A 27,151-nucleotide genomic window follows, 5' to 3' on the forward strand; every position below is an offset into this window, starting at 1 on the left:
GTTTGCTAATGTGTTTGTTCTCACATATAAAAACATTACAAATATTTATACAGTCATATTTCTTGATTGTTTTCCCCCTGTCATTCATAGAAAGGCCTTCTCTGCTTTAACTTACAGCTAAATTCCATCTGGTAATGACTTTAATATAAGCTGTAAGATAATGATTTGTCTACATGTTTTTCCCCTAAATAACTAATTATTGTCTAACTGTACGCTGAATAATTCACATACTTCCTTGAATTTTATACACACACACACACACACATTCCATTAATGTGGTGTGCCATGTTTATGTTACTTTGGTCTTTTTAGAGCTTTCTCTTCTGTTCTACTGTTTACTCTATTCATTTTTGGACCAGTACTCCATTATTTTTGATTACTGTAGCTTTATGCTATGTCTATATATGTGGTGAGAAAAGGCTCCCTTCTTTTACACAGGCTCATTACACCTTTTTTTTTTTTCTGGAAATTTCTTGGCTAATGTAGCATAATTAATTTTGTCAGATGAACTTTAAAATCTTTTGTCTCAGCTGCCAAGTCTCTGTCCCCCAACACACACCCAAAAGAGAAATCCCATGTGATTTTGATTAGGATTGCAATGATTTTAGAGACTATTTTAAGCACACTAAACATCTTTATAATATTGAATTTTCCTAGCTAGAAACATCTTAAATCTCTCAAAGTTTGTATGTTTTCATATAGATACTGCATGTTTCCTGATAAATTTATTCCAATATGTTTTATACTTTCTATAAATGAAATATTTTCTTCAATTATGTTTTCTAATTGAAAAAACTATTGATTTTTCCCATTATTAATATTAATATTGTAACAATAACCTTACTTGTTATTTCTAATCATTTCTGGTATATTTTATCAGTGAATCCATTTGGGTTTCATAGATATAGAATTATATTGTTATCCAGTAGTGAAAATTGTGTTAACTTCTTTACAATATTTATACTCCTACTCTTGAATAATGGAACATTCATCATGTGGAATGAATCTCAAGCTTCAGTTTTAGGCTTGAGCCTTAATTCACTCAAACTAACCATTTATCCTACTACCAATCTCCCCACCAAAGTGACTGGTTCAAGGATGAGTAACACAGGCCCACACTCAATGGGGCATGGCACATCCCTGGTTCAGTGATTTTTTTTTTAGGGTTTGGCATGCAATTCAAGAGTTTTCAAGGTTTTCAGAAAAGGAGCTCTCTCTTTTTCTAGACTGAGATATAAACACATGAGAGGCCCGGGACCTCTGTGACTGTTTTGCTCCCATGAGAGAAGCAACCCAACACACAAAGGAGCACAGAGCTGAAGGAACTGAGAGCAATCAAGCAGCAATGCTGAAACAAATCATGCTTGAAACAAAACCTATCATACAACTTTATGAGAGCAAATATCCCCCTCCATTTTCGAAACCACTGAGCATTATTTGCAACCCAAATTATCCTAATGGATACACCAGCTGTATCCAAGAAACATGCCTAAAACAGAATGACAAAGAAAGTTGGAAAATAAAGGCATATGGAAAACTACACCAGGCAAATATATGCAAACAGAAAGCAGGAATGGCAGAATCAAAATGAGATAAGAAGAATTCAAGATCAAGACCATTAAGCAGGGGAAAGAGGCATATTGTAACATCTATAAGTACAATTAATGAATTCCTGTGCATCAAAAACTACAGCAGCAAAAAAAAATTACAAAACAAACTCTGACAAAGACAGGTATAATCATCATAAAAAATCACAGTTGTAGTGGGGAATTTTGCATCAAAATTTGACAGACCAAGCAGACACAAATAAGCGAGGATATAGAGAATATAAATAATACAAAAAAAGACAATGTAAAAAAAATTAACATTCTCCCTCTCTTCTTCACCAAAGAAGAAATTGGAACATCATGAATGACCTACCATTAAAAAAGGTCTAGGCCCAGTTAGTTTTATTGCAGAGTTTAATCTCCAAAATAACAAATAAAAGTTCAGATAGTATTCCTCACTATCTCAGCTCTCACTGCACGACTAAGGAGCTGAATATATTCAGAAAATTTTAACGGATCCTTGGGTTTCTGAACTCATCCTACACACCATCCAAACTTTAGAAACCAAATATGATCAGATACTGTGGCATCTCTATCTGAATTTTTTCTTTCTGAACTCAGGCACCAAATCGATTTGAATGTTGAGGGGATATTTGTAATTCCTATTTTATCTATCTTATTCAAAATATTCTAGACTCCCAAAGATGATTGAGAACATGACAGTCTACTAAGCTAACACAAGAATACCCAAACTTAGTAATGTAAAAAAGAAAAATAGTTTACTTATGAAAGCAAATGTTCTCAATGAAATATTAGCATATTAAATACATCCAGTCATTGAAAGAGTAATATAGCATGACCACATAGACATATTTCAGAAAACTATAATTATTATAGTAACAATTCACAGGAAAAATAATATTATATCTATAGATGCAGAAATATAAATATATTGTATATAAATATATCATAAAAAATTCCTAATAAAAACTCTGAATAAAGTAAGAATACATTCTCATCTTTCATTTATCTAAATATTCTCATTCTTATTTTTGTTTATTATATTTCTTTTAAGAAAGCTATTAAATATATTAAAGAACTTTTGATAAAAACAGCAACAAATATTTTACAAATGGTAAAATTTGTAAGCCATTGCCATTAAAATCAGAATCAAATCAGAAATTCCTTTATCTCTATTATTTTTCAAAATGATTTCAGATGATCTGAATAATGCAATAAGGCAAGAAAACTGAATCAACAGTATATATATGTATTAGAAAAAAGAAAATAAATTATGTTTATTTGCAAATTTTATATTATACACTTAAAATCCCAAGACACACAACTAAAAATCTATTAAGACTAATAGGAAAATTTAACAACGTATCAAAATACAAGAAAAATATTGATTAATAGTTTTCTTTATCTTAATATTATGGAGTTAGAAATGGACATATATAATTATCCCATATACAGTAGAGATATGGAGTATGAAATATCTGGAAATATATTTAAGAAGAACATATGGGAAAAATATATAAAGAAGCAAGATATGAATGAATGTAAAGGTTTAATTTTCCTAGATGGAAAGACTTAATATCATTAAAATATTAATCCTTCCAAATAAGAATTTTGGAAGGATTTTATACACTACAAATTTAATACAACTACAATTAGAATTTCAAAAGATCTCCTTTAAACCTTGTTGTATACGTTAAATATTTTATAATATAAAATTTTAGGATACAATAGAAGAAAAATTTCCTGAATAAAGGAATCCCTGAGTATGAATTTTGAAAACGCCCACTAAGCTCCAGAAATAATTTAATAGAATTCACACTCCCATCTGTAAGGTGTGAGAAGGCCTGTTCTCCCATATCCTCACTAGCACAACACGGCTATAAGTAATAATACATTGAACAACCATACTCCCACTACCTTACCTTAAAAATAAGTAAAACATAACCAATGCAGTTGAAGCTCACTTTGATTTGAATAAATGAAGTGTATTCATTTTAGATTCCGTTTCCCAACCCCTTGAGGTAGCCACTGTTCTGAATTAGGAGTTTATCATTCTCATCCATTGTTTTATATTCTCATAACGTGTTATATAAAAATGTTTACATATTTTTGGCTTTACGTAAATGATAAAAACCTGCCTGCATTCTTCTCCCATTGTTTGGTTTTGTTTTGGAAAACACTGTTTCTAAGATGTTGATGCCTTATTTAGCTCTAGCTCATTCTAGTTTTTCATCTTCTGGTTCCCAAATCATCCCTGTCTTGGATCTCCACATCTATAAACTCCTAGTTAATTTCTTTCATTGCCTTGTATTTTTTCGCTGCCTTCTGTATGGTTCTTCTCATGCCTACCCTCCATATCACTGATCATTCTTCAGTGTTGATTCTGCTCCTTTCTCTGCTTCTCAAGCAGTTTCCATTTCAAAACTGATCATATTTTTCCCTTCAATTTCTTTCTTAAGCAAGCCAGCTCTCCTTTCCATTCATCGTGGCTTTAATTCCTTTGAGAGGATGGAGGAAATTTAGTCCATTGTTTTTATTTCCTGAAGTAATTATTATTCTAACACATATAATGCACCTTTCTTTTTACACGTCACATTCCTTTTTCATTATTTTTTTATGATTGGTGAGGAAATCTCATTTTTCCTGCTTCTTATTCAACTTTTACTGGGCACAATTTCATCTGGTCCTGATATTTGACCAATAGCACTGGTGGATTACCATCATATCCGTTCAGTGTTTACCTAGTTCCCTAGAGTGGTCCCTTAGGACTCAGGCCGGAAATCTGGACATTTGAGAGACTGTAATATTTTTTCAGTCATTCAGAAAACTGAGGAGGGAAGGCAAGGCAGACCTAGATGGTAAGCAGCTAAAGCCCAGGTATAGTTATGTTGTCTACAGGCACTTTCCCAACAAATGTCTTGATCCTCACCCCAGGCAACCCCATTAAGAAAAACGCCTCTTAAATTCTTGTCATTCTCCCCGTCCATGGGAAACCGGGACAGTGTGAGAGCTCTTGGCTCAAAAAACCCTTTTGTGAGTGGTTAGTTCTTACTTATCTCTGTTTAGTCAACTGCTCTCAGTAGACGTTTGACTCTCAAATACTCCTCTCCCAGCTTCCCGATTTTCTTCTAGGCTGCCCCTTTTTAAGAGCAGGGAAAAGAATACTGTCCCTGGTTACAAGGTCTCCCTTCCCCTCCAGCTCCTCTATTCCTCTGCAGAGTGGAAGTGGGCTCAGAGCAGAGATCCACCTCCAGTCACCTCTCTGAAAACTGTTAGATGGGCCTTTAAAACCTTGCCATTTACTTCCCAATAACTACACCATTTGAAAGGGGGCTAGATCTATTTAACTCTGTGTCTTTGCTAAAATTGTCATTGTTTAACTGACAGATCTCCAGAGTCTGTGGTATGAGGCTGTGGATGCTCCCTCATTAATGGAGCATGGATGAACATGGAGTTTTCATAGGGAATAAGGGAACTGTGTGTTCTAATGTGTATGTGAATCATTCAGGGATCTTGTTAAAATTGCAGTGATGGAGCCTGAGAATCTGCATCCCTGATAAGCTCCCAGATGATGCTGATGCTGCTGGCTGCAAACCACACTTTGATTAGAAAGGCCATGTATGAGAGTTCTCTAGAGAAAAAGAACCAATAGGATATATGTCTAGAAAGAGATTTATCATGAGAAATTGGCTCAGGGATAATGGAGCCTGAGAAGTCCCACGACCCACCCTCTGCAAGTTAGAGACCCACTAAAGCCTGTGCTGTAGTTTGAAGGCCTGAGACCCAGAGAACCAGTGTTGTAGAGTCCAGTCTGAGTCTGAAGGCCCGAGACCAGGAGTGCTGAGGGCTGAAGACTGATGTCTCAGCTCTGGCAGTCAGGCAGCGCCAACTTACAATCCTCCTCAGCCTTTCTGTTCTATTCAGGCCCTCACCGGATTGGATGATGCCCAGCCACACTGAGGAGGACCATCTGGTTTATTCAGTGCACCAATTCAAATGCTAATCTCTTCCAGAAACACCCTGATGGACACACCCAGAAATAATGTTTAACCAGATATCTGGGCATTCCATGGCCCAGTCAAGTTGACACATAAAATTCACCATCACAGGCTGTAATCATGCAGCAAAGCAAGAAGATGCTAAATGGCTGGCTGAAAATTAAAAATAGTAGCTAATATTAAAATGTTGATATATCCTAACTACAGCACTAAATGCTCTCCATGGATCATCTCATTTAATTCTCACAATGACCCTGTGGGGTAGGTACCACATTATTTCCATTTTATAGAGGAGGAAATTGAGGCACAGACAGATTGGGTCACTTGTTTGAGACTAAACATCTAGCAAGTGGCAGATTGGCAAGTGGCCTCAAACTGAAACACCATCTCCCAGGGCAAACCTGGGGCCATCTGTTACTCTGCTATACCACAGAAGGCATGGGTCAGCCATGCTTTTATCACAACTAGATTTTTGCCTAATGAAACTGGAGGGATGTTGGGGAAGATGGCCTAGAATTTTCTTCTGAAATGTAAAACAGCATGGGTGCTTCCTACAAGGTCCAGGTACAGAGAGAGAAGCAAATGTAGCTTTACCGAGGAAAAGAAAGTGGTAAATACCAGAAAGGCTAATGAGAGGAAAAACTAAGGGAAATCGGCGAAAAAAGAAAAAGCAGAACTTGGCACCCTTAGACTTCAATTTAGAGAAGGGAGAACCACTGCCTAGCAGAATCTCGAAATAAAATTTCCCTAGAAAGCCCCAGAAAAGCTGTGAATTTGTTGTAGTCAAAAGGATAAGGGGAACTTATGTGTGCTTTCCTCTTATTTCTATGAGCAAAGTACTACTCCTTCAAGATTGGGACCCCAAGGAAACTTTCCAACCAACTCCCAACCACCACCACAGTTAGGGTTTCCTCTTCTAGGTTCCAAAGGCCTTTGTGCATAACTCAGAGTGCAAAATACACTTTCCTTCATTCGTTTATTTACATTTCTCCCTTGCTATACTGTGATTTTTCTTTTGTACAAGGCCTTAGTTTATACCCGTACCTTGATCTAGGTACACCGGAATATTCTATTCACTGAACTTCAGCTGGAGAGACTTGACAGCATCCCTTTTTCACTACCGGCATCCCTCACCCCGTCGTAGGTTCATCACTGTTCTTAAGAGGCCTTCCCTAAGTTAAGCATTTCATTCTGCAACTTTATCATGACCCAAAATATTCTTATTGTAAGATTTCGTAAATCTCTTTTCTGCATTAAATTATAAATTCCTGGTGGTTATGACTATGTCTTCATGACCTTTGGATTCTCATTAGAGCTCAGCTGAATCCTGCACACTGGTTGATGCTCATAAATCAGATATTGAACACACTGAAAAAGAAAGGAAAAGAGGTTTAGGCACAATGAATGTGCCTGGATTGGCTAAAAATGGATGCAACACCAGCTTAAAACAAAGTTTAAAAACCTCAAAGGCCCCTCTTAAAAAAATCTTCCAGATCCTTTCACATACAGGATCTTTCCAGATCCTAACTTCTTTTTCTACTGAACACACCACTCAAGAATGAGCCATTTTCTCCTTGTTGGGGAAAGTTATCATGCACATGTTTTTAGTACAGAGAGGGAGGACACCAGGAGCTGGATTTACCTTTGAACTAAAATAAAAATAAAAATAATCACTGAACCAAAAAAAATAATTTGCTTTTCTTTTTTTTTGCAGGGAAAACTTTGCCCTGAGCTAACATTTTTGCCAATCTTCCTTTTTTTTTTTTATCCCTCCCCAAAGCCCCAGTGCCTAGTTGTGTATTCTAGTTGCAAGTCCTTCTAGTTCTTCTACATGAGCTGCTGCCACAGCATGGCAACTGACAGAGGGGTGGTGTGGTTCCACGACCCGGAAGTGAACCTGGGCCGCCGAAGTGGTGAGAGCGCCAAACTTTCACCACTAGGCTATCAGGGCTGGCTCAAAAAAAATTTTTTTTTAGGAAACAAATGATTTAGAAATTTGGAAAGAGTTTTATGAAACAAAAATAGACTAAATTCTATTTTGTTTGAAAGAAAGATCAGACTTTGCCTGCTGTGGTACCATACCTGGAGACCGAATAAATGCAGTGCAGACGACTGGGGATTACTGACTTATCCTCCAGTGGATTCCATGGGCCGTGAGCGCGTTGACGGAAGGCCAAGAAAAATGTGGTCGCTTGTGCTCTTCCATTACAGGATAAGGAGAGAACTCCTGGGATTTCCTCTAACACCAATTGTGAGTACTTTAATTTTGTACAAATTCTCTATTTCTGTCTTGAGACAATATGATTGGGGGTTGGGCGCTATGCACTACACAAACCCAGAAAGTCATGACAATTAAAGAGGAAAAACGTGGATTCTATAAAAAATTCATAGCAATTGTACGCAAGACAAATTTATTTCTTCGGTCTCTAAAACAACTGTCAGCAAGAAATGACTTGTAGCTGAGTTTACAAAGTAAACATAAAATGTTATTAAAACTTTAGGTTCTCAGTGCTCTGTTTGTGTCTCCTTTTCACTTAGAATGATTTATTTTGCTCATTGTTATGGTTGTTTTTAACGAAGACAACACAGAAAGTCAGATCTTAGACTAGGTTCTGAGAATCCAAAATCTTAACAGCGAAACGAAACACAACAAAAACAAAAACCAAAAATACTTCTAACAACTTAAAATATTTAACTAATGGAGTGCATACTCAGAAAATAAAGTCTCCGTTCAGCCAGAGTTTGGGAAATTGGCACAGACATGCAAAAATGAAACCACAACTTGCCTCCAGCCTTTTTTTTAATAAACAGCAAGATTTCTTACAATAAAAGATTTTACTACATTGGACAAGAGGTTTTTAATTTTTTGTTTCAATCCATCAAGCTCTTCTAGCCTAGACTCACATATTCTTCCTCAGCCTCATCCTCCTAGGTTTATGTGTAGGAAGAAGAATTTAACTTCCTTCAGCTAACAGGCCTTACAATGGAGAAAACACTAAACAAAATCCAACTTTCCCCCCCAAATCATCTTATATTTATAGCCAAAGTTTGACATCGTGTGTGTTCGTTTTCCATTTCCCCCACTAAGCTGTCCCTGTTGAGAATTTTTAGCACCTGGCTCCTGAGAAAAACGTCCTGAGAGCTTTATTGAATTACTGCTTCACATTTCGCACCTTTTGGACATTAATCACCTCTCTCAGAGACAGGGGCTGCAGCTCCCCAGTAATCAGCCCTCTGGTTCCCCATGATGGGGGGGAAGGGCATTTAAGTGTTGGAGAGAGGGGGAGAGAGAGAGAAAATTGGGGTGGGGGGGAGGAAAACAGAGAAAAAGATGCTATTTTTCCACAGTTAAAAAATGCAGTTAGAGGGCACTGAGAAGCCATCTAAAAAGAAAATCGGAAGCGACTTCAACACTCAAGACAGATTTAACCAGCAGATACAGAAAAAGCTGGGGCCAGCCGGGTGGTGCAGTGGTTAAGCTCGCACATTCCTCTTAGGTGGCCCAGGGTTGCCAGTTCAGATCCTGGGTGCGGACCTACGCACTGCTTGGCACGCCATGCTGTGGCAGGTGTCCTACATAGAAAGTAGAGGAAGATGGGCACAGATGTTAGCTCAGGGTCAGTCTTCCTCAGCAAAAAGAGGAGAATTGGCAGCAGATGTTAGCTCAGGGCTAATCTTCCTCAATAAACAAATAAATAAAATACAATAAGCTGGTGTGTAAACTGCAGGGTCTTCTGCACTTCCTATGGCTGACACAAAGTTTTGTAGCTATTTCCTGGAGCTGGAATGGAATGGAGCTCGCTCTCATTCAAGAGCACAGTATGATGGTAAAAGCAGTCAACACGTGAGTGGTTACTCATTTGCCAGGCCCCATTAACCCCACATAGCTATTATCTATCCCGCTGAGGATCCCAAATACCCTCTGAGGTGGATACCCTTATCCAAAACCCTTAGCCACTTGTGTTTCTGCAATTCAGCATTTTTCAGATTTTAGCAAGTCAATATGGAGCATGTGCCGTATAGTATGGATCCCTTCCATAGGGACTGGAGCTCATCCAAGCTAACACTCCTGCAGCAAAACGTGTAGACAGACACAGAAGTAGGAAGCAGACGACTTCTTCAGATCAGGTCTTACTGCCAAAAGCGTTTTTGCCAAGCCCAGATTTTAAAAAACCTATTTTCAAAGGTTGAATTTCAGAGCTGAAGATTGGATGTATTGTCATCTCCATTTTACAGCCAAAGAACCTGGGATGGAGAGGATAAAGGGCCTTGCCTCTTGGCACCGGCAGCAGCGTATGGGCTGGATTCAACCAGGACCTCTCAGACTCCAGAACCTGGGCCTCAAGCCCACTCTCTGCCCCTCCGACTTTCTTTGGGCGTCTAAGTAAATGCGGAGGTCTCGGAAGTCGGTGTGCTATCCCAAAGACTTCAGCTGTCCTCTCTGTTCACCACCACTTGACTTTCTCTGCCACCTCACCTGGAAAATGATTGGAGAAAGAAGGAAAATACTGTTTTTCCTTTAGTAAGAGCAGAAAGGGGCAGCTGCAGCCTCAGCCTCCTTATTCCCTCAGGAATTTGAGTTTTGCTCCTGAGAAACAAAGCTGAGAAGAAAGGGAAGGGAGAGTGGGGGAGAGGGGAGGAGAGTGGAGGGAGGGGAGGAGGGAAAGAAGAGGGCATGGTGGAAGAGAAGAAGGAGAAGGAGAGAGAAGGACCTGGAGCCTGGGATCCAGAAAGGACCCAAGCATTAAACAAATCCTACTAAATTCAAGATGTCTATGTCACTGCAGTGTGAGTCTCCTTTACCAACTCACACCTTTGATAAAGTTGGCTGCACAAAAAGATGCCTTCTTGGGGCCAGCCCGGTGGCACAGCAGTTAAGTTTGCACGTTCCACTTCAACAGCCCAGGGTTCGCAGGTTCGGATCCCAGGTGTGGACACAGCACCGCTTGGCACGCCACGCTGTGGTAGGCGTTCCACATATAAAGTAGAGGAAGATGGGCATGGATGTTAGCTCAGGGCCAGTCTTCCTCAGCAAAAAGAGGAGGATTGGTAGCAGATCTTAGCTCAGGGCTAATCTTCCTCAAAATAATACTAATAATAATACTACTAATAAAAAGATGCCTTCTATGAGTGAATGTTTGCAATGTTTGCTGACATGAAGATGAGGCCCAGCTTCACATCTGGGTAGCACGCAAAAAGGACAGCCCACACAGGCTGGAAAAAGGCCACCAAACTGACCTAATCCAGCTGAGGCAGGGGTTCAAGGGCAGAGTTCAGAGGAGAGGGTGAGCTATCTAGGAATGTGCAAAAACTTGAGAACGACATTGGACTTTATCAGGCCAGAAGAATGAGGTTGATCAGTCTAGCTCTCGAGGTACAGGCTGATCCTGGCTGCAGCCAGGCTTACATTAGGTACCCCGGTTTGCGGATGGTTAACTTTTTCCATGCAGACATAGAGCGTCTTCAGCACTGTTCCTCTTACCCTCCTACATTCCAATATGCTTTCTCTCGGGAGAGAAAGGAGGGTACCTGGAATTACACATAGCCCTGAAACGCCCGTGGGAGTGTGGGGTTTGCAAAAGTTTTTTGCCATGCCTATAAAAGCAGGAAAACGGTTGAGACCCATTATTTGCATTTTTTACTTGAAATCCTAACAGCTAAAATTGAGCTTGGTGGCCAAAGAAATGCCAGGAAAAAATCAAGCCCACACAAAGCAGAGTCTGGCATGGGCAAAACAGCTTGAGGATCTCTCTTCCCTCCTTTGAACCAGGGCAGCCACATCCTATAATCAGTGCTTCCACATTGCTATCTTGGGTGCTAAATTCACAGATGGCCACTTAAGCTAGGTCCAGCCATAAAGGTGGGGTTTTAACATCAGCCCTTCTTTCTGTATGTAAGGCTCCATTTACAACTCCGTCTTTTTTTAATGTTGTAGCTTTTGGTGCATCACCACTAATGTGTGGCTAGGGCCTTGCCAATCGGCCAACTGGTATATTGCCGTTTCCCACATGAAGCGAGAACTCAATTCCAATGAGCGAGAGTCCTGCACCCAGTTGGCACCCCCTCAATGTTGGTGATTTGAGAAGCTTATGACAAATCCACTCTCCTGGTTCATAAATTTTGTCAGGTGCTTTAGTCTAAACCAAAAAGGATATAAAGTTTTAAATGTTACGTACATGGGGGCTTATTTTTCTGGTGTGATGATAAACAGTAGCAAAGGAAATATTTTTTCCTTTCTCTGTAAACCTACTCTTGTCAAAATTAAGGGCTAGGCATCAGAATAACCATACATGTTTAAAAATATAATATTAAAAAAGCAAATCACATTTCTTTCCCTGTACTAATTTAAGAACATACAGAGGCATACACATGTGGCACTCAAATGCTTGTAGAGATTTTCCTTTTGCACTATTTCTCAAATTTTATTCTCTCCTCTTTCCAACGCTAACTCTCTACCCACCCTAATCCACCAGCAAAGACATATGCAACACACCCACACACACACGTCTGTTTTGTTCTCCTGAAATAAATTTCTAGTGAAATGAAAGTTTTCACAGGAAAAAAATACTATGTTAAGCCAGAGTTGTACTCAAGATATTGAAACATACTTTTACCCTAATAACACGCTAAAACGTTTAAATTATGAAATAGTCCTCTAAAGAACTCCATTTCCACTAGCCTTATCAGAACTTTATTCCCTAATATGAAGTGTTACACCAAATGCCTAAGTTTAAAAATAAGTTTGTCCAACCATACATGGAGATGTTTTTATTTTATTCTGCACAGTACAGTGTTTTCCTATCTAAATTGACAAGTTCAGTGTGAGGAGGCAGAAGGAAGAAAAACAAAGGAACACTCATTAAGAAATGAAGGCAGGACTTTGCTCATGAAAACAGAAGGGCAAAAACACACCTTTCATAGCCAGAGAATCACAGCCAGCATTTTGATAAGAGAATGAACTTTAATCCACACAGATGAATCTGAAAAATCTTCTGGGAGAAGTGCCAAAGATTATTGGAATAAATATTATTAGCAGATTCACAGGCTATAATCACTATCTGTATCCATGCTACTGAGTTTCAAATTAACATGGTTATTTTACTTGGGTTTCCAAATTTTTTTATATATTTTTTGAGGAAGATTAGCCCTGAGCTAACATCTGCTGCCAGTCCTCCTCTTTTTGCTGAGGAAGACTGGCCCTGAGCTAACATCCGTGCCCATCTTCCTCTACTTTATATGTGGGATGCCTACCACAGCATGGCGTGCCAAGCGGTGCCGTGTCCACACCCGGGATTGCTGCGCCACAGGGCCAGCCTGGGTTTCCAAATTTAACATTAGGGAATTTTGGTTGTGGTCCTATCATCATGAGGCAAATACATATATATAATTCTGAGCTAATTAGACAGTGTAGGATTTGTCAGTATTTACAAGAACAAGTTTGAGGGTGTAAAAGAATCTACTTAAATGACCCCCAAAAAAGTCCCATGGCACCTTTGGTAATTGTCGCTTTCGATAAAATTTCTAGTTCTATACGAAATCCTACATGAGATCATTATCGGTTTTCAAAGTGTATTTTCCCTTTTTTCACTCATTCTTTTCCCCTTTCCCCACAATCCTGCTCCACCATTTTTAGTCAAATATCCAGAATTATCTAGTTAACACTTATTTGGAAGCTTTCAGAGGGATCCTTTCTTAAACCCAGAAAGAGATTTCTGCCTCCCTTCTCACTTTGCCTGGACTCTTAGATGGGGCAGAATCATACCTGACAGTGATTTGGACTCAACCTGGAAAGACCAAAAATAGTCATCCAATTTTTATACAGCAAAAGGAAGACACTCTAGACCGCATAGATACAGCACGTTTCAAACTGTTGGCAGATATTCCTACTTCTTGGGCTGGGAGCATAGATGGGGGTAGAATTCATGGTGAAAATGTATTTGAGAAAGTACATTTTCATTCCTTTTTGACAAGGAAGTGGATCCAGAGAAATACCCTTTTTTTTTTTTTGAGGAAGATTAGCCCTGAGCTAACGTCTGCTGTCAATCCTCCTCTTTGTGCTGAGGAAGACTGGCCCTGAGCTAACATCCGTGCCCATCTCCCTCTACTTTATACGTGGGATGCCTGCCACAGCACGGCTTGATAAGCCAGGTGTATGTCCGCACCCAGGATCCAGAGCGGCAAACCCCAGGCCGCCGAAGTGGAACATGAGAACTTAACTGCTGCGCCACCAGGCCGGCCCCTGAAATACCCATTTTTATATCCTAACACGAGGGACTTTTTGCAACTCAAGAATAGGCCAGATACCTGCCAGCACCTTAAAAAGAGTTAAGTGATTTCTGAGTGACTGTATGATGAAGGTAATGTTACCCTTGGTCTCGTCTCACATGTGAAAGGCAGGGCTCTAAATGGTAAGAAGTCTCTGGACTGTAATCTCAGATTCTGTAAGGAATAGGCATTTGGGATAACGGAAGTTTCCAGTTATCTAAATGTCAGCAAGAAAATCCTTTTTGTTTTCCCAAGCTTGTCTGTTAGCTTGCCTATATATGAAATTCTCATTTCATATTTATTGAGTTACAGAGTTTAAAGAAATCAGCCTTATCTTTTTGTAAAAAGTTCAGGTCTTCTTATCAGCCTATTTATTACGATTTGCAATTCTCTCTAAAATGGAGAGGAGAAAAAAAAATCCAGCTGGGTTTTCCAGTAATCAAAATTGTACAGATTCCTGTGGCATACAATAACCAGAAAACTTAGAAAAAGTGGTCAAGAAAACCCCTGCCATAAACCAGGTTAGTTGACATAACAGAGTCCAAGAATGCCAAATTCCAATCATGTATTTGGGGAGAAATGAGCCTGGATGGATTTTGGAATTCATTCAATTATTTGAATGCAATGTTCCTTTCCTAGATTTCTCCTAGGCTGGTTCTCTGGTCTCCTTCAAGTTTCTGCTCAAATATCACCTTCTCAGTGAGGCCTTCGCTGACTATTCTGCTTAAAATAGGAACCTACACCTTCCCCTCCCTGCCGCTGCCCAGCACTCGCTAGCACCGTTTTCTGCTGGGCCCTCGCACAGCATTGCACAATTGTGCAGTATTCACAGCACCAGCACAGCGGCCCTGTTCCTTAGCACTATCACCACCTGGTATATTTTCCTGGCTTGTTTACCCTTCTCTCTGAGAGTGGAGATTTTTGTTTGGTTCACTGTTGTGTCTCCAAGTGCCTAGAACAATGCTGGGCACTAGTAGGTGCTCAATAAATATTTATGAATGAACAGATTCACTGATCTTAGCATCTTCCAAAGCTCTGGTCTAAGCGTCCCCACCTTCAAGGTGTTCCGGTCTAATGGGAAAATCAGACCTGAATGCAAACAATGACAATACAGCGGGATCAAAAAGCAGACACTGGGATGTGATAATGGTTAGGAGCTGGCACTTGATCTTGGACAAACCTGGATTCTGGCTGCAAATCGTCCCATAGCTCTATGACCTTGGGCAACTTACACAGCATCACTGTACCAGGATCTCTTCCAATCAGAAATGACGACAGTAACAAATGTCTACTCTTACAGGCTTGCGATGAGGAGTCAGTGAAGGGAGGCCCGTAGGGGCTTAGCACAGTCCTGGCACTCAGGAAGTCTACAAGAAGTGCCCAGAGCACCAGGTCAGATTTTTACAGAAGCAGGGCAGCAGAGCAGGGGGTCTAAAGCTGTCTGATGCTACTGGGAAGGCTTGCCAGGAAGACGACTGAGGTAGGAATGAAGGAAAAATCTTCCTCAACATGCACACAATGAAAACGCCATATTGAATTTTCCTGTGCTTAAGGCAGGAAATCTTTTTAAAAGTAAGGAATGCATCTACTAGTAATATGAATATGTAACCAGAGTAGGGGCTTATCCAATTGGAAACGGGATATTGACAAGTCTCCCCACTAACCAAATCTGGCTGTAACCTTCCATCTATCTTCTCTGTGTTGCCATTCTTTCTAAAATGGAGAGCAGAAAAAAAAAATCCAACTGGGACTGAAATATTAGGTATCATGGCCCTGAGAAAGAAACGTCTAAGCCACTCGCCACCATCACCATCACAACCCACCCCTGCTTTAGCAGCAGAGGCTCTGCTAAGCAGAACACATTGTCCTTCTCAGGAAAACTAATTAATTCCAGATGTGGTTCCAGATCAGGTTCCAAATCACAGCACTAAATCCACAGGGAAAAAAGGAGTAACCTCGCTTCTCAATCACTGGTGAATTACCTCCTTTCCCTACCCCTCAGTAGATTCTAAACTCATTAACAGTTTCTTTAGGACAAGTGTTCCTGTCTTTGCATTCAAGAATCTTTCAAGACATTGACACACAGCTCTTGAGTTCAATCAATTTCACAACTAGTTGTGCTGTAACTTAGGTCAATATTCGAACCGCTCTTTGGCAACTGGAGTTGAGAATTTTGAGGTGGAAGGAAGTGCTCAAGGCCAGGACTCGGCGATATATACAGTTTAACACTTGTGTCCCCTTCTTATCTGCAAAATCTCTTATAGAATGATATAGTCAGGCTAAAAGAAAACAAGAGGGGGTATTATGTAAATCTGGTATTATCATAATCTTTTTCAACAGATCAAGATTCTACTGTTTCGGCCTACTAATAAACACCATGCAATCCTTAAGTTTGTGAGTCAGTGATGGGGATATGACTCAAGATTTTACAACTAACTTTAAAAGACTAAAAAGCCATAGCAAATTGGGTAGGGATGTACTGTATTAGTACCCACTAAATCATAACTAGTTGAAAGGGAATGGTTTCTTCTGGCGACAAGTTGCTTCATGTTCCAAGTAACCATTACCGCATGTTTAGGAAGCAAAAATAAAGTTATAAAAGGAGAGAGAAAACAACTCATTTCTAATTTGAGGCCTGGCTCCACAACCACATTTCTTAATCAAATTTTAAGCGCCCCAAAAGGGAGTTTTCTGGGCTGGTAGAAATGTTCTGTCTCTTGATCGGGGTGTGGATTCCACGGGAATGTGAAATTCACTGAACTCCATGCATTTAACTGTAGAAAATTTTTACCTCAATTGAAAGAAAAAAATTTACGGGACTCATACCTTGAAGGTTATGACCAGGAGGTACTTACACTCAAAATGCAAACCTAGAATGAAACTACTCTTCAAAATTTCTATTTAAATAAACATTGATTGCAAAAATGGCAAGTGCTCTAACAAAGAAATGTGGAAAATATTCAAGATATGTTTGAATTGTGCTGTTTCATATACCACAAAAGCGCCTATAAACTGGTAGCTCACACTCAAACCCAACTTTCCATGCTAAACCTTTAAAACATGGAAGTCCTTGATGTCTGTACCAAAACAAATCTCAACAATGTAGCTGTTCTGAAAAAGACTCTTTGAGGTCTATTTGGGTTCCTTTCAGACTGGATAAGGTATTCTAACTCCTCGCCATGTTCCCTGGGAAGTAGACGCCTGCTGGTTGCCAAGGCCTTACTCAGAGAGATAATACAGTAACATGGCCTATGAAAGTGAGGTACTGTATGTTCTGGCTGATGCTTACAGTCTGGGTTTAATTATTAATAGCACCTTGTTTTACTCTCAAGAGTCACAGTCTGCTTGATAAACTTATCAATCAAATTATACGGCCACTCTGCCCATAAAGCCCATGTGATTTGGCCTTACTCCTTCTTCCTCTCCACTCCAGTTGCACTGGTCTTCCTTCAGACCCTCCCATTCACCGCACACTCTCCAGCCAGATGTGCGCGCACCGTTCCCTCTTCCCTGCCTTCTTCACTTAAACCCCTACTCATCCTTCAGAGCCCAGCTAAAGCGTCCCTTCCTCTGGGAAGACTTCCTACAGTCTATCTATTCCAGCTCCCAGGACACCACTTCTCCACTTTCCTCTCCTTAGTACGTCCCAGGTCCGGTTTTCACACTGGTTTGGTAACTTTCTCTCTGCCACTAGGCTCTAAGACCCTGCGGGCAGAGACACTGACTATTCTTGGCCCCTCAGTGCTTAGCACCGTACTGGACACACGGAGGGACCCAATAAGTCTGAAATGACGTGATAGATACAGCACGAAACACCAATCACGTTTTAACCATTAGAAAGGATCCCAGCAGACTTAAATGGACAGGGTGATGGGGAAAATGCAAGACTCTGGGAAGTAGGGAAGAGAGCTGGTACCTCATGTTCCAAAATTACATAAGCTCTCCATGTCTAACTCTACAGCCACAACCACTAGCCCAAGGGCTAACTGTCTGACAACACTGGCCCCTAACCTTCATTTTGATTAGTTCCAAATTCTTATTCTTACATCATAATCTTAACCATTATAGGAACATACTGACTAATTTATACATACAACTCCAAGCAGGGCCTGACCCACACAGGGGTTTTAAGATGCAAGACTTCTGAAAGGGTCAAAGGAATTGTGCCTACAAGTCTCCTGAGGTTCTTTTAAGAATGCGGCCCTCTGTTTCCTAGAGTATTGCAAAATAAATGAGCAAGAAGCTTTGCTGGCTGAGTACCTACTTCATTGAGGTAGGCAGTAACGCTATAGAACCCAGCAGCAAGCTATTCGATGAAGATATCTGCACATAGAAAAAGGGACCTGAGTTTAAACTAAAAATAACCTGTGGTCACTGATTCATTTATGACCGACTAGAAGAAATGAATTACATTTTTAGCGATTCAAGCAGACGTTGCATCAGGTTACATCAGAGAAGAAACTCAAATCCAGACTAATTAATTTATAAAAGGCTGCTTTTCTTTGCAGTAAAGGAAGGACTCATACCAATCTAGATTAAGAAGAGATTGAGAACCACTGAGTTCTGTTTGAAAACTGCTGTTAGAGAATCTCTTGTAAAAGCATGGCCAAATGCAAATGGCTTGAAGGACTGCAAACTCTGGGAAAAGGCGACTTACTTTATATAGCAGAGTTGTTCTGACGATTAAACACGAGACTAGATGCAAACGTGCGTTGGACGGCGCTGCATTGTTATACACGTTGGGTAGTGACATGCCGTCTCTCAGCTTAAGGTGTCTCCAATATAGACAAAAGATCTGAAGGATTCCTTCTTTTTTCCTTTACTGAGAAAATAGCTCTGAAAACCACAAGACCCAACTTAGGAAAGTTTGTAAAAGAAATATGCAAGGCCTGGGTTATCCGTAGTTTCACCCTTAAGAAGGGGGAGCAGTTCATTTTCCTTCCTATATCATCTCAAAAACCCAAGTACCTTTCTTGCAGATATGGCTAAAAAAGGACCTTCAAGAAACTCCAAACACAATCACAGTGACATCATCTTTTCAAGAAACCCAGAAAACTATGTATTTAATTTGCCTCCATGGTAGAGTACCCAACTTCCAAGAATCCAACTAGTCATTGCTAGATGTTTTCTTATGTTTGACCCTGACAACAGACTGGTTTTTATCCCCAGTTTTACGTATGGAGTGGTGGGCTCAGAGAGACTAGGCAACTTGTCCAAAGTCACAAGCTGGTAGTGGCTCCAGACCTGGATTCCAATTCAGTCTTCTGAGTCCAAGACTAGAATTCTTTACACTAAATCCCAACTGCTTCCTGAAGACAGAAGCCTAGTTTTAAGAGTTCTATGCCTTGTGGGCACAGAGAGTTTGAAAGTGTTTCAAGGCTGAAAATGACCAAGATGGCTAACTAGCCATGAGAAGTTAAGACCTGCATGTTCCAACAAGGCCAAACAAGGTACATAAATCATACACCACAGTACATCAATAGTTAAGAGTTTGGGTTCTGGGGTCAGAAAGGCCTCCGTCCAAATTATGAATTAATATTTACTAGCTATTTGGCTTTGGGGCAAATTACTTAAACTCCCTCAGCCTCAGTTTCCTACCCATAAAATGAAGATTGAAAAATACTGACATACCCAACCTGCCAATCTCACCCCGTTGCTGGGAGGTCAAATAAGAATGTGTGTTGATAACTTGAAGGCTGGCAAGTGCAATGTATAAGAAATACAACTCCACCTGGCCTCCTGAGGGGATGAAACTGCCAGAAATCTAGACTGGAAAATGCATTCAATCCTGTCTATAGCACAATTGTCAAATGTTATCATTTTAGGTTTATGCTCATTTATAGAATCTTCTCAAATAAAGTCTAATTTGTTTGTCGTCTTTCCTTCCTAAAAATGTAGGGATTGCTCAGAACAAGAGGGAAAAGATACAGGGGACTTCTAGTTGAATCGCAATTGCTGAAACTAATTCAATCCCCGACGTACAGCTACAACACCTCAGTTCTTTTACAACCATGTAAACAAAGGAAATGTTACAAGAGCCCTAACGTTTAAAAAGAAAATTTCTAAAAACATAAAATTTGAATTTCAACATAGTTTAAAACATAGGAGTACATGGACTTTGAATTGGCATAACACTTAATTTGGGGTATCTGTTGACTGTAAAAGATGTCTTAATTTTACAAACAAGGACTTCAGCAGATAAGCTAAAATTAGACAAGACAACCCTCTTTAGACTGCCTCAACAGCTTCTCATCTTTAGACATCACTTAAAGATCATAATAATCACGAGTTATTCTTGGGAGAACAAACAACCACTCATCTACTTTAGTGATAATCTAGAGAAATAGTCTCTAAACATGTTTGATCATGCACCCCACCAACAAAATTTTTAGTAGATCCCCAATAGATGCATATTTGTTGATAAAATGTACACGTGCTCTTGCATGGACACGTGAGAACGTACGCAAAAATATTTTAAAAGAATGACATAAAATAACTTTGGAGAGGACCTACCTAGAGAATTACTAAAATCAAAAATACCCATGGGTGAACATGTCTTCTATCAACATTACAATATGAAACACTTAGTGCTTGATGTAATACTCTCCAAATACAGGGAGCAGTTAACTCCTGTTTTTTCTTGCCTGGTGCTCCCTATTGTGATGTTAGTTGTCTGGCCTATACTTAGTCACCCTTCTTTCATTCAGAATGGGGTCACAAATGGCATTCCCGACTTAAAGGTACAAGGAAAGAGGCCATAATCACCAAGTGGATTATAACAGACAGCTTAAAAAATATCCTCCCTTTATAAAATACTGAGACAAAGGCTTTAAGCATTGTATTTGGATTTCTTTAGAAACACCTTGAGGATCCTGCTTCATTTAGGCTTCTTCCCATCCACTCCTCCCCCAAGTCCAGTTTCCACCTAGGATGGGCCATACACCTTACTGCTACTTTAACCTGCATGGTCACACACTGAGTGCAGACTTTGCCCCGATTCCTGAATTACTGAGTCCCTACAGTTTTGTTTCCCCAACTCTCTGCCAAAAGACTGTGCTGACAAACCTCTTGATAAACACCTATGACCACAACAAATGCATTTATTACCAAACCTTTAAATTCCTCCATCCATCTCAGCCAAGTTTCTCACTTTTCATTTCCCCCATCCTTTCTGCTTTTATCTAACCCTAGACTCAGTCACTTCACCCTTCAGTGTCATTACTCTTTATTATTATACAGAATTCCCAAAAGATCACTGTATCTTCAACACTGACACAATAAATATCATGAAAAGGCTCACTATATAAAAGTCTGAAGTTGAACTCCAAAATGTTCCTTGAAAGATTATTCAACTATGAGATGACAGAAAGCATTAAAAAAATTGAGAATTCTATGACTAGGGCCTTATCATTTTTCTACTCCTATTTCACACACTGAACAATGCCAAAAGAAATTGGTAAATGCAGTTAAAACTGCAGTCAAAAACACAGGGGTCAATTATACTCCTCCAACTGTCTGTTGAGGAAATGGTGTCAATCCTCACTATTAATACAATCTAAGGCTTACTTGTTTAGGTGCATTTCAAAAATACGAAATTTAACATCTTGCTTAACAATGTTCCTTCACTTTATACTATTTTTGGAGGAAAATATAAAAATTTATACAAATAACCAGAAGTTATAATATTTAAAAATTCCCCTGGCCTATTTGTATTAATGTAAATGTGACATAAGGACTCAGTTAAGCAGCTCAGTTTGGTTAGTAGTACAAATTATTTTACTACAAAAGATTTTTTTCATACTGTTACGTTCCCAACGTGAAAAATAAACCAGTTATATTTTGGTAGCAGCCAGACAGAAAAAGTTCAACTGCAGAGACTGACTAAACTATTTACAGTCTGTATACCTTCAGGTAAATAAGTCTATTGTTTTAGACAACCCAAAATACACTTTTTGAAGTCTCTATCATGTATAGATAAAACTATTAACAAATTCTCCCCACATAGCTTATCAATAGCATCTTATCACATCATCCTAAATAGGGGTGCAAAGGGGAGAGGAAATATCTTTAAGCATCAACATCCAAAATACTGTTTCAGTTACCCTATTTCTCTTCTGCAAAGAGGAAGGAGAGACAGTATCAGAAATGTTAAAAATCACCAAGGGGAAAGCCCAATAGCGGATGTAGTGGCTCCCAGGATTAAAGGAAGCCTCAAAACCTTTAGTGATTAAACACTGCAATGCTCCGGAATACTGCTCTCCTTTTAACTTGAAGGCCAATTCTGTGATCTGTAACACCTGTAGAAAACAGTATTACTTGCAATTTGTGAGTTATCGTGACTTGCAGAAATCATTTGTGCAACAGAACCAGAAGGCAATCTTCTGGGGACCATTCCAGTCTATTATTACAGAACTATTGCAAATTAAAGGTAGGGACATGTGATCCCCATTCTGGATTACAGGGGGAAACAGCCACACTATCCTGCATGAACCACGATAACTCTTGCCATACCATCTGCTGTAAGTCTTGCTTCAGCACTGTATTACTTAAATTTGGAGAAAAGGAAATAATTTTAAAACTGCTTAAAACTCAGGAAGTAACATTCCTAAACCTATTGCCAGTCTATGAATTCCTGGTGCCAATGGCAACAAATGATTTTGAAAGCAGTCGTCCTTTCTTACAACCATTTCTAAGAAACTATCTTTTAACTCAGGCAGCGTAAAAGCCTTTGAAATGATCTAACTAGTAAATTAAAACAGTACACAACTGGCATAAATGACCACATATGCAGGCCTGGCACACACCTGCATGTGCGTACAGCAGATGCTCAAATGTTTTTATCCAAATAGCTAGGCAAAACATTCTCCAGAAGCAATGAACAAGAAATATCAAACAGCTACTGGACCGTAGACAATTGTCTGGGGAATCTAAGGTTCAAGTCACAGGAAACAGCCGGATGCTGGGTCTCAGGGATGTCTGCAAGTCTTTTAAATAGGAACTTAACAGCTCCTTACATGCCAGACATCACCCAAATTCTAAAGCAAAATGTTTTTATTAAGACGTTCTCTTGCCAGTAAACTTCCTTATAAAGTAGCCAAAAGTCTGATGTCGAAACCTTCGAAAACAATTCTCCATCTGAGAAAAGGTTTTATGCCAAAAGTTTTAGGTACTAAAATATATTCCTAAACTGGCTGGAAGTCATCTTCACCTTGCCTTAGGTGCCGATGATTAAGTGTGCAAAGCTTTATCAGTTAACCTAGCGCCAAAGGAGTTAACAGATGAAATGCAGTTGGTAAACAAGTCATCAGAACCGGGGCTGAGACCTGCGCAAAAACCATACTACCAGTTGCTTTTATTTAAATTGAAACTTGAATTGGGGGCTTTTCAAAGAATGGACTAAAAAACAAAACTCTAATAATTGGCAAGGGTAGTCCACGTGTTGTGGGTATAATTCAAACTCTGGAGGATAGCCTGGCAATAAAGTACACAGACGCCGCTTGTATTCTGAACACCTGCATGTTTAGCTGTGTATTCCTGTGCAGTCTACAAAACCAGAGCAAATTCAGAAATAAATTCCCAAATTTATTTGGGACTACTGATTTCAAGTAACCTAGATTGCATAGTATTTCCAGTGTGAATATGTTTACATGTATGACACAAAAAAGTCACTATATGTTAAGCTACTCAACCGTGTAGAGAAAAAGTCAGAAGTTTCCATTTTCAATTTCCACTGAAAAACCACGTTATCCTCTACATACCAACAAGTCTTTATCCTATGGGGGAGTGGAGTAATCTACACTCCAGCATTCAGTGTTCATTTGTTTCATTTAGGGTCTTAAATTTACCTGAAATAAAAGTCTCAAAAGTGAGAAGTCAAACAGCATTTCAACTTGAGAATAAAAATTTATAAACGTACCTTTTGTTGAATTCCAGTTTAAGGGATTTTTATGTAAATCTTGCAGCTGATGAAAAACAACAAGCACCCCATCTCTGCAGTGATTAGCCTGGTCTTTAAGACTATGGGTCACCTGCCCCAGGGTTTTCTAAGGAACAAGGAATCCATGGGGCAAAATAACTGTTTTTCAAAGGTGGGCCAGAATGGAACCTTTATGTCTTCACTTCAACAGGGAAGCAATGAATGTCATCCTTTGAGTATCCCTTTTTTAGTAGATGTTACCTTTGTCTTTTGTCCTCATTTCATGCGATTAGCCTGGGAATGTGTCCACGTTTTTAGAGATTTTATAAAAAAAAGTCACCCCTGTGTTTCCTCTAACACCTTAATCCATATACACAGAACACTTCGCTCCTAACCAAACGTCTTCCAGCATGACCAGTGTGCAACTGACATTCACACAGCTTACAGAACCTAAGTCTTCTGGGAATTATTTTTTTTAGCTGAACCTCCATAATCATGACAAGAGATTGATTAAAATGCCAAGATAAGAAACAATTTATTATAGAGAGAAGAAAAATTTCTCATCCAAAATATAGAAATCTGTACAACTTTGCCACAATCAATATACATGAACTGTACAAATTTACACCAGTTCATAATTTACCAAATAAAAGATGACTAACAAAGTTCACAAAATAGATGGTGGTTTGTGGAAAAGACTTTTACCCAATTAAGTACAAGGAAAGTTACAAACCAGACCTCCACTTTCTAAAAATAAGAAGTTTACTCAGTCTTAGAAAACTACAAGCTAGCAAATGTACAGAGAGCTGGCTGGTGCTAACACCACAGTTGAGACAGTGTCTTTTTAAAGGTCTTTTTTAAAGCCTGTTGCCATGGCAGATTCTGGTCACTTGCTACTTTCAAGGCCAAAAACACAATACAAGGTCTGACCATTTCCCCAGGTCATGCTTACTAGTTTGTCTTATGTACATTTATACATATTTAAGTGCTAGGTAAAAGTCTTGTCATAAAACTTCCAGTACTACCAAGTTTAAAATGTTGAGCTTTCCTATTGAGCTGCCAAAAGGTTAACAATTTTCAAGTGTAATAGTGCAAATTTCCTCTGCGAGATCTACTGCAGAGAAAGGTTCTTTGAAATACAGATTTGTGTTAAAGGGACTCACGTAAAAATTTAGGTCTAACATCTGGGAGAAACTGAAACCATCCTGGGACTTCACTCCCTAGCAATTAAAGTGATAATTAACTTGGACTCACAGGCTATTAAATCATTGAAAGGTACTGTCCAAACTATGGCACTGTCACTTAAAAAAATTTTTTACCACTCTATCTTGTGCCAGATCTTCACAGCTGTGACATGGTTTAAATTCCATAATCCATCCCCAAGAGGAGCCCACCCAAAGCAAAACTCAAATTTATCCATCCATTATAAGATGATCCATCCATAGACTATATCTTAACCTGATACAGTCATCATATTGTAGTTCTTGGAAGGGCTTGTTCTGCCCAAGAGAAGTTCCTCCTTACAGCTGATTCTGCTGTCTACCATTTGCACGTTGGTGCTGTTTTGAGTGCTACCTCCTGCTGGTGAGGCTTCATACAGCACACAGATGGAGCCATCCTCTCCGATTCTGTAGGACACTTCGTAGGGGTCAACCCAGAGTGTGAGTTCACTTGGGAGAAGCCTGAACAGCTCCTGACTGCTCAGTCCAATCCGCTGTGCTGCCTGTCCAATCAGAGGATCCATTTTATGGTTGATGCGAATACAACGGTAACCTGATCCCTTGCATGGCTTTTCTGGGAACCAGTGATGTTTGTAATGTTCTATAGAAGAAAAGAACAGAGAAACAATGCTTAGGTCTTTACTGTGCGCTCCCGCGGCAGTTTCCTTCCTCCGCTGGCTCCTCGCAAGAGTGAAAATGAAAACTCCCCAACTTTTGAAAAAGCCCCGCACAGCAGGCGCTGCAGTGCGTGTGCGGGGTGGGGAAAGCGCGGGCAGAGGTTTAGAAACGACGCCTTAGGACGGGACAAAACCATCTCCGGAACCGACCGGGTGAGCCGCCAAAACAGGAACGAGGCGCGCGGCCCCGGCCAGACGCGAACCTGTTTACTTTCTCCACCCCACCCCAGCCGCACACAATGGGGTTTATGGTCTTGGAAGAGAGAAGCGCCACCGGACTGTTAAGCCCGAAGGGAAGAAAAACAAGCAACCCTAAACCACGCTCTGGGCAGGGCTGTAATTGCACCGGTGACAAATCCGATGATTAATAGGCAGGGGCAGGAGGCGCGGGGAGCCGGCACGTCCGTCCCGGGCTGGCTCCGGTGCAGCGGGCGGCGCGAGGTCCCACCCGGGGCCCGGGCGCCGAGCCCCCACCGGCTGGAGGGGGTTAGGGCGGGAGGACGTCGAACTAACCCCAGGCCCGCGGCTCCTTTGTCCCCCGATCGGCGGCCCGTCCGCGGCCCGCAGTCCCGCCCCGGGTGGCTTTAGTTTCTTTGTTGTGTCTGTTTCCTTCTCCCCTCCATCGGCCAGCCAGGGAAGAGGGGGCGCCCCAGACCCAGCCCCCAGACCCCGGCCGGGCGCCGCGTTAGCTGCCGCCCAGCGCGCCGGCCCCGGGACGCCGCCGAGGCTCCCGCCGGCCCGCCCGCTCCGGACCCCCGGCGCCCGCGCCCTCCCCGCGGCCCGCTCACCTGCTAGCAGCTCCTGCAGGCTCTGGCTGAAGGTCTGCAGCTGTCGCTCGCTCGTGAGCCCCTTGGTGCGGAGGAACTTGGAGATGAAGGACACGGCGGCGGCGATCTCGCCTATCATGGTGGCGGCCCGAGTGTAGAAGGGATGCATGGGGGCGGCGGACGGGGGCGGCCCGGGGCGGCCGGGGCTCGGCGGCGCGGCCCCGACGGCGGAGCGGCCACCCCGGGCTCCCTCCCAGGACAGAGGGCTGAGAGGGACAGAGAGCGTGAGGGGCGGACGGCTACTTTTTTTCTCTTTTCTTTAGAGTCAAAAAGTTCTTTTCGAGACGAGAGGCGGCAGGAAAGAGGAAGAGACGAGCGACGGCAGCCCGGTCACATCGCTCGGACTTCCCCAGCCGCCTCCGCCTCCAGCGCCGCAGCCTCCGAAAACCCCAACAGCGGCATTTCCAGCTCCGACGGGCGAAGAGGAGCAGGCGCCGTGCAGCACTTTTTATAGCGCCGCGGAAAGGAAGTGGCGTAGCTGGAGCGTGACGGCCGACCCCAGCCAATCCGGAGATCGCACCATTGTGACGCAAGCAGATTCGGAGCCGGAGGGGGCGGGAAAAGGGGCCAGGGGGCGGGGCCAGAGGCCGCGAAGAGAGGGAGGAGCTGACGTAATCCGCTTGTAAACAAATAAACCCCGAGTGGCGGCCAGAGAACTGGGAGCTGTGGCTGGGCATGGA

General features: G+C 41.0%; 1 protein-coding gene across 1 annotated transcript; it reads right to left on the minus strand.

The window, feature by feature from the left end:
- Positions 1–24,257: 24,257 nt before the first annotated feature.
- BTG1 (BTG anti-proliferation factor 1) lies at positions 24,258–27,138 on the minus strand. Its single transcript, XM_070600414.1, has 2 exons — positions 26,433–27,138; positions 24,258–25,568 (listed from the first exon to the last, which is right to left on the minus strand). Exons 1-2 carry the CDS (start codon positions 26,578–26,580, stop codon positions 25,201–25,203), a joined length of 516 nt encoding a protein of 171 aa, XP_070456515.1. The 5' UTR covers positions 26,581–27,138; the 3' UTR covers positions 24,258–25,200.
- Between the last annotated feature and the right edge of the window lie 13 nt (positions 27,139–27,151).

Source organism: Equus przewalskii, chromosome 29 (genome assembly GCF_037783145.1).
Source record: "Equus przewalskii isolate Varuska chromosome 29, EquPr2, whole genome shotgun sequence".
NCBI lineage: Eukaryota > Metazoa > Chordata > Mammalia > Perissodactyla > Equidae > Equus > Equus przewalskii.

What these genes read in the sequence shown, in the direction of transcription:
- BTG1 (XM_070600414.1), bottom strand. Translation starts at nt 26,580, where the DNA reads ATGCATCCCTTCTACACTCGGGCCGCCACCATGATAGGCGAGATCGCC. An exon ending in CCTGCAGGAGCTGCTAGCAG is followed by an intron (nt 25,569 to 26,432) that starts GTGAGCGGGCCG and finishes TTTCTTCTATAG; the next exon opens with AACATTACAAACATCACTGG.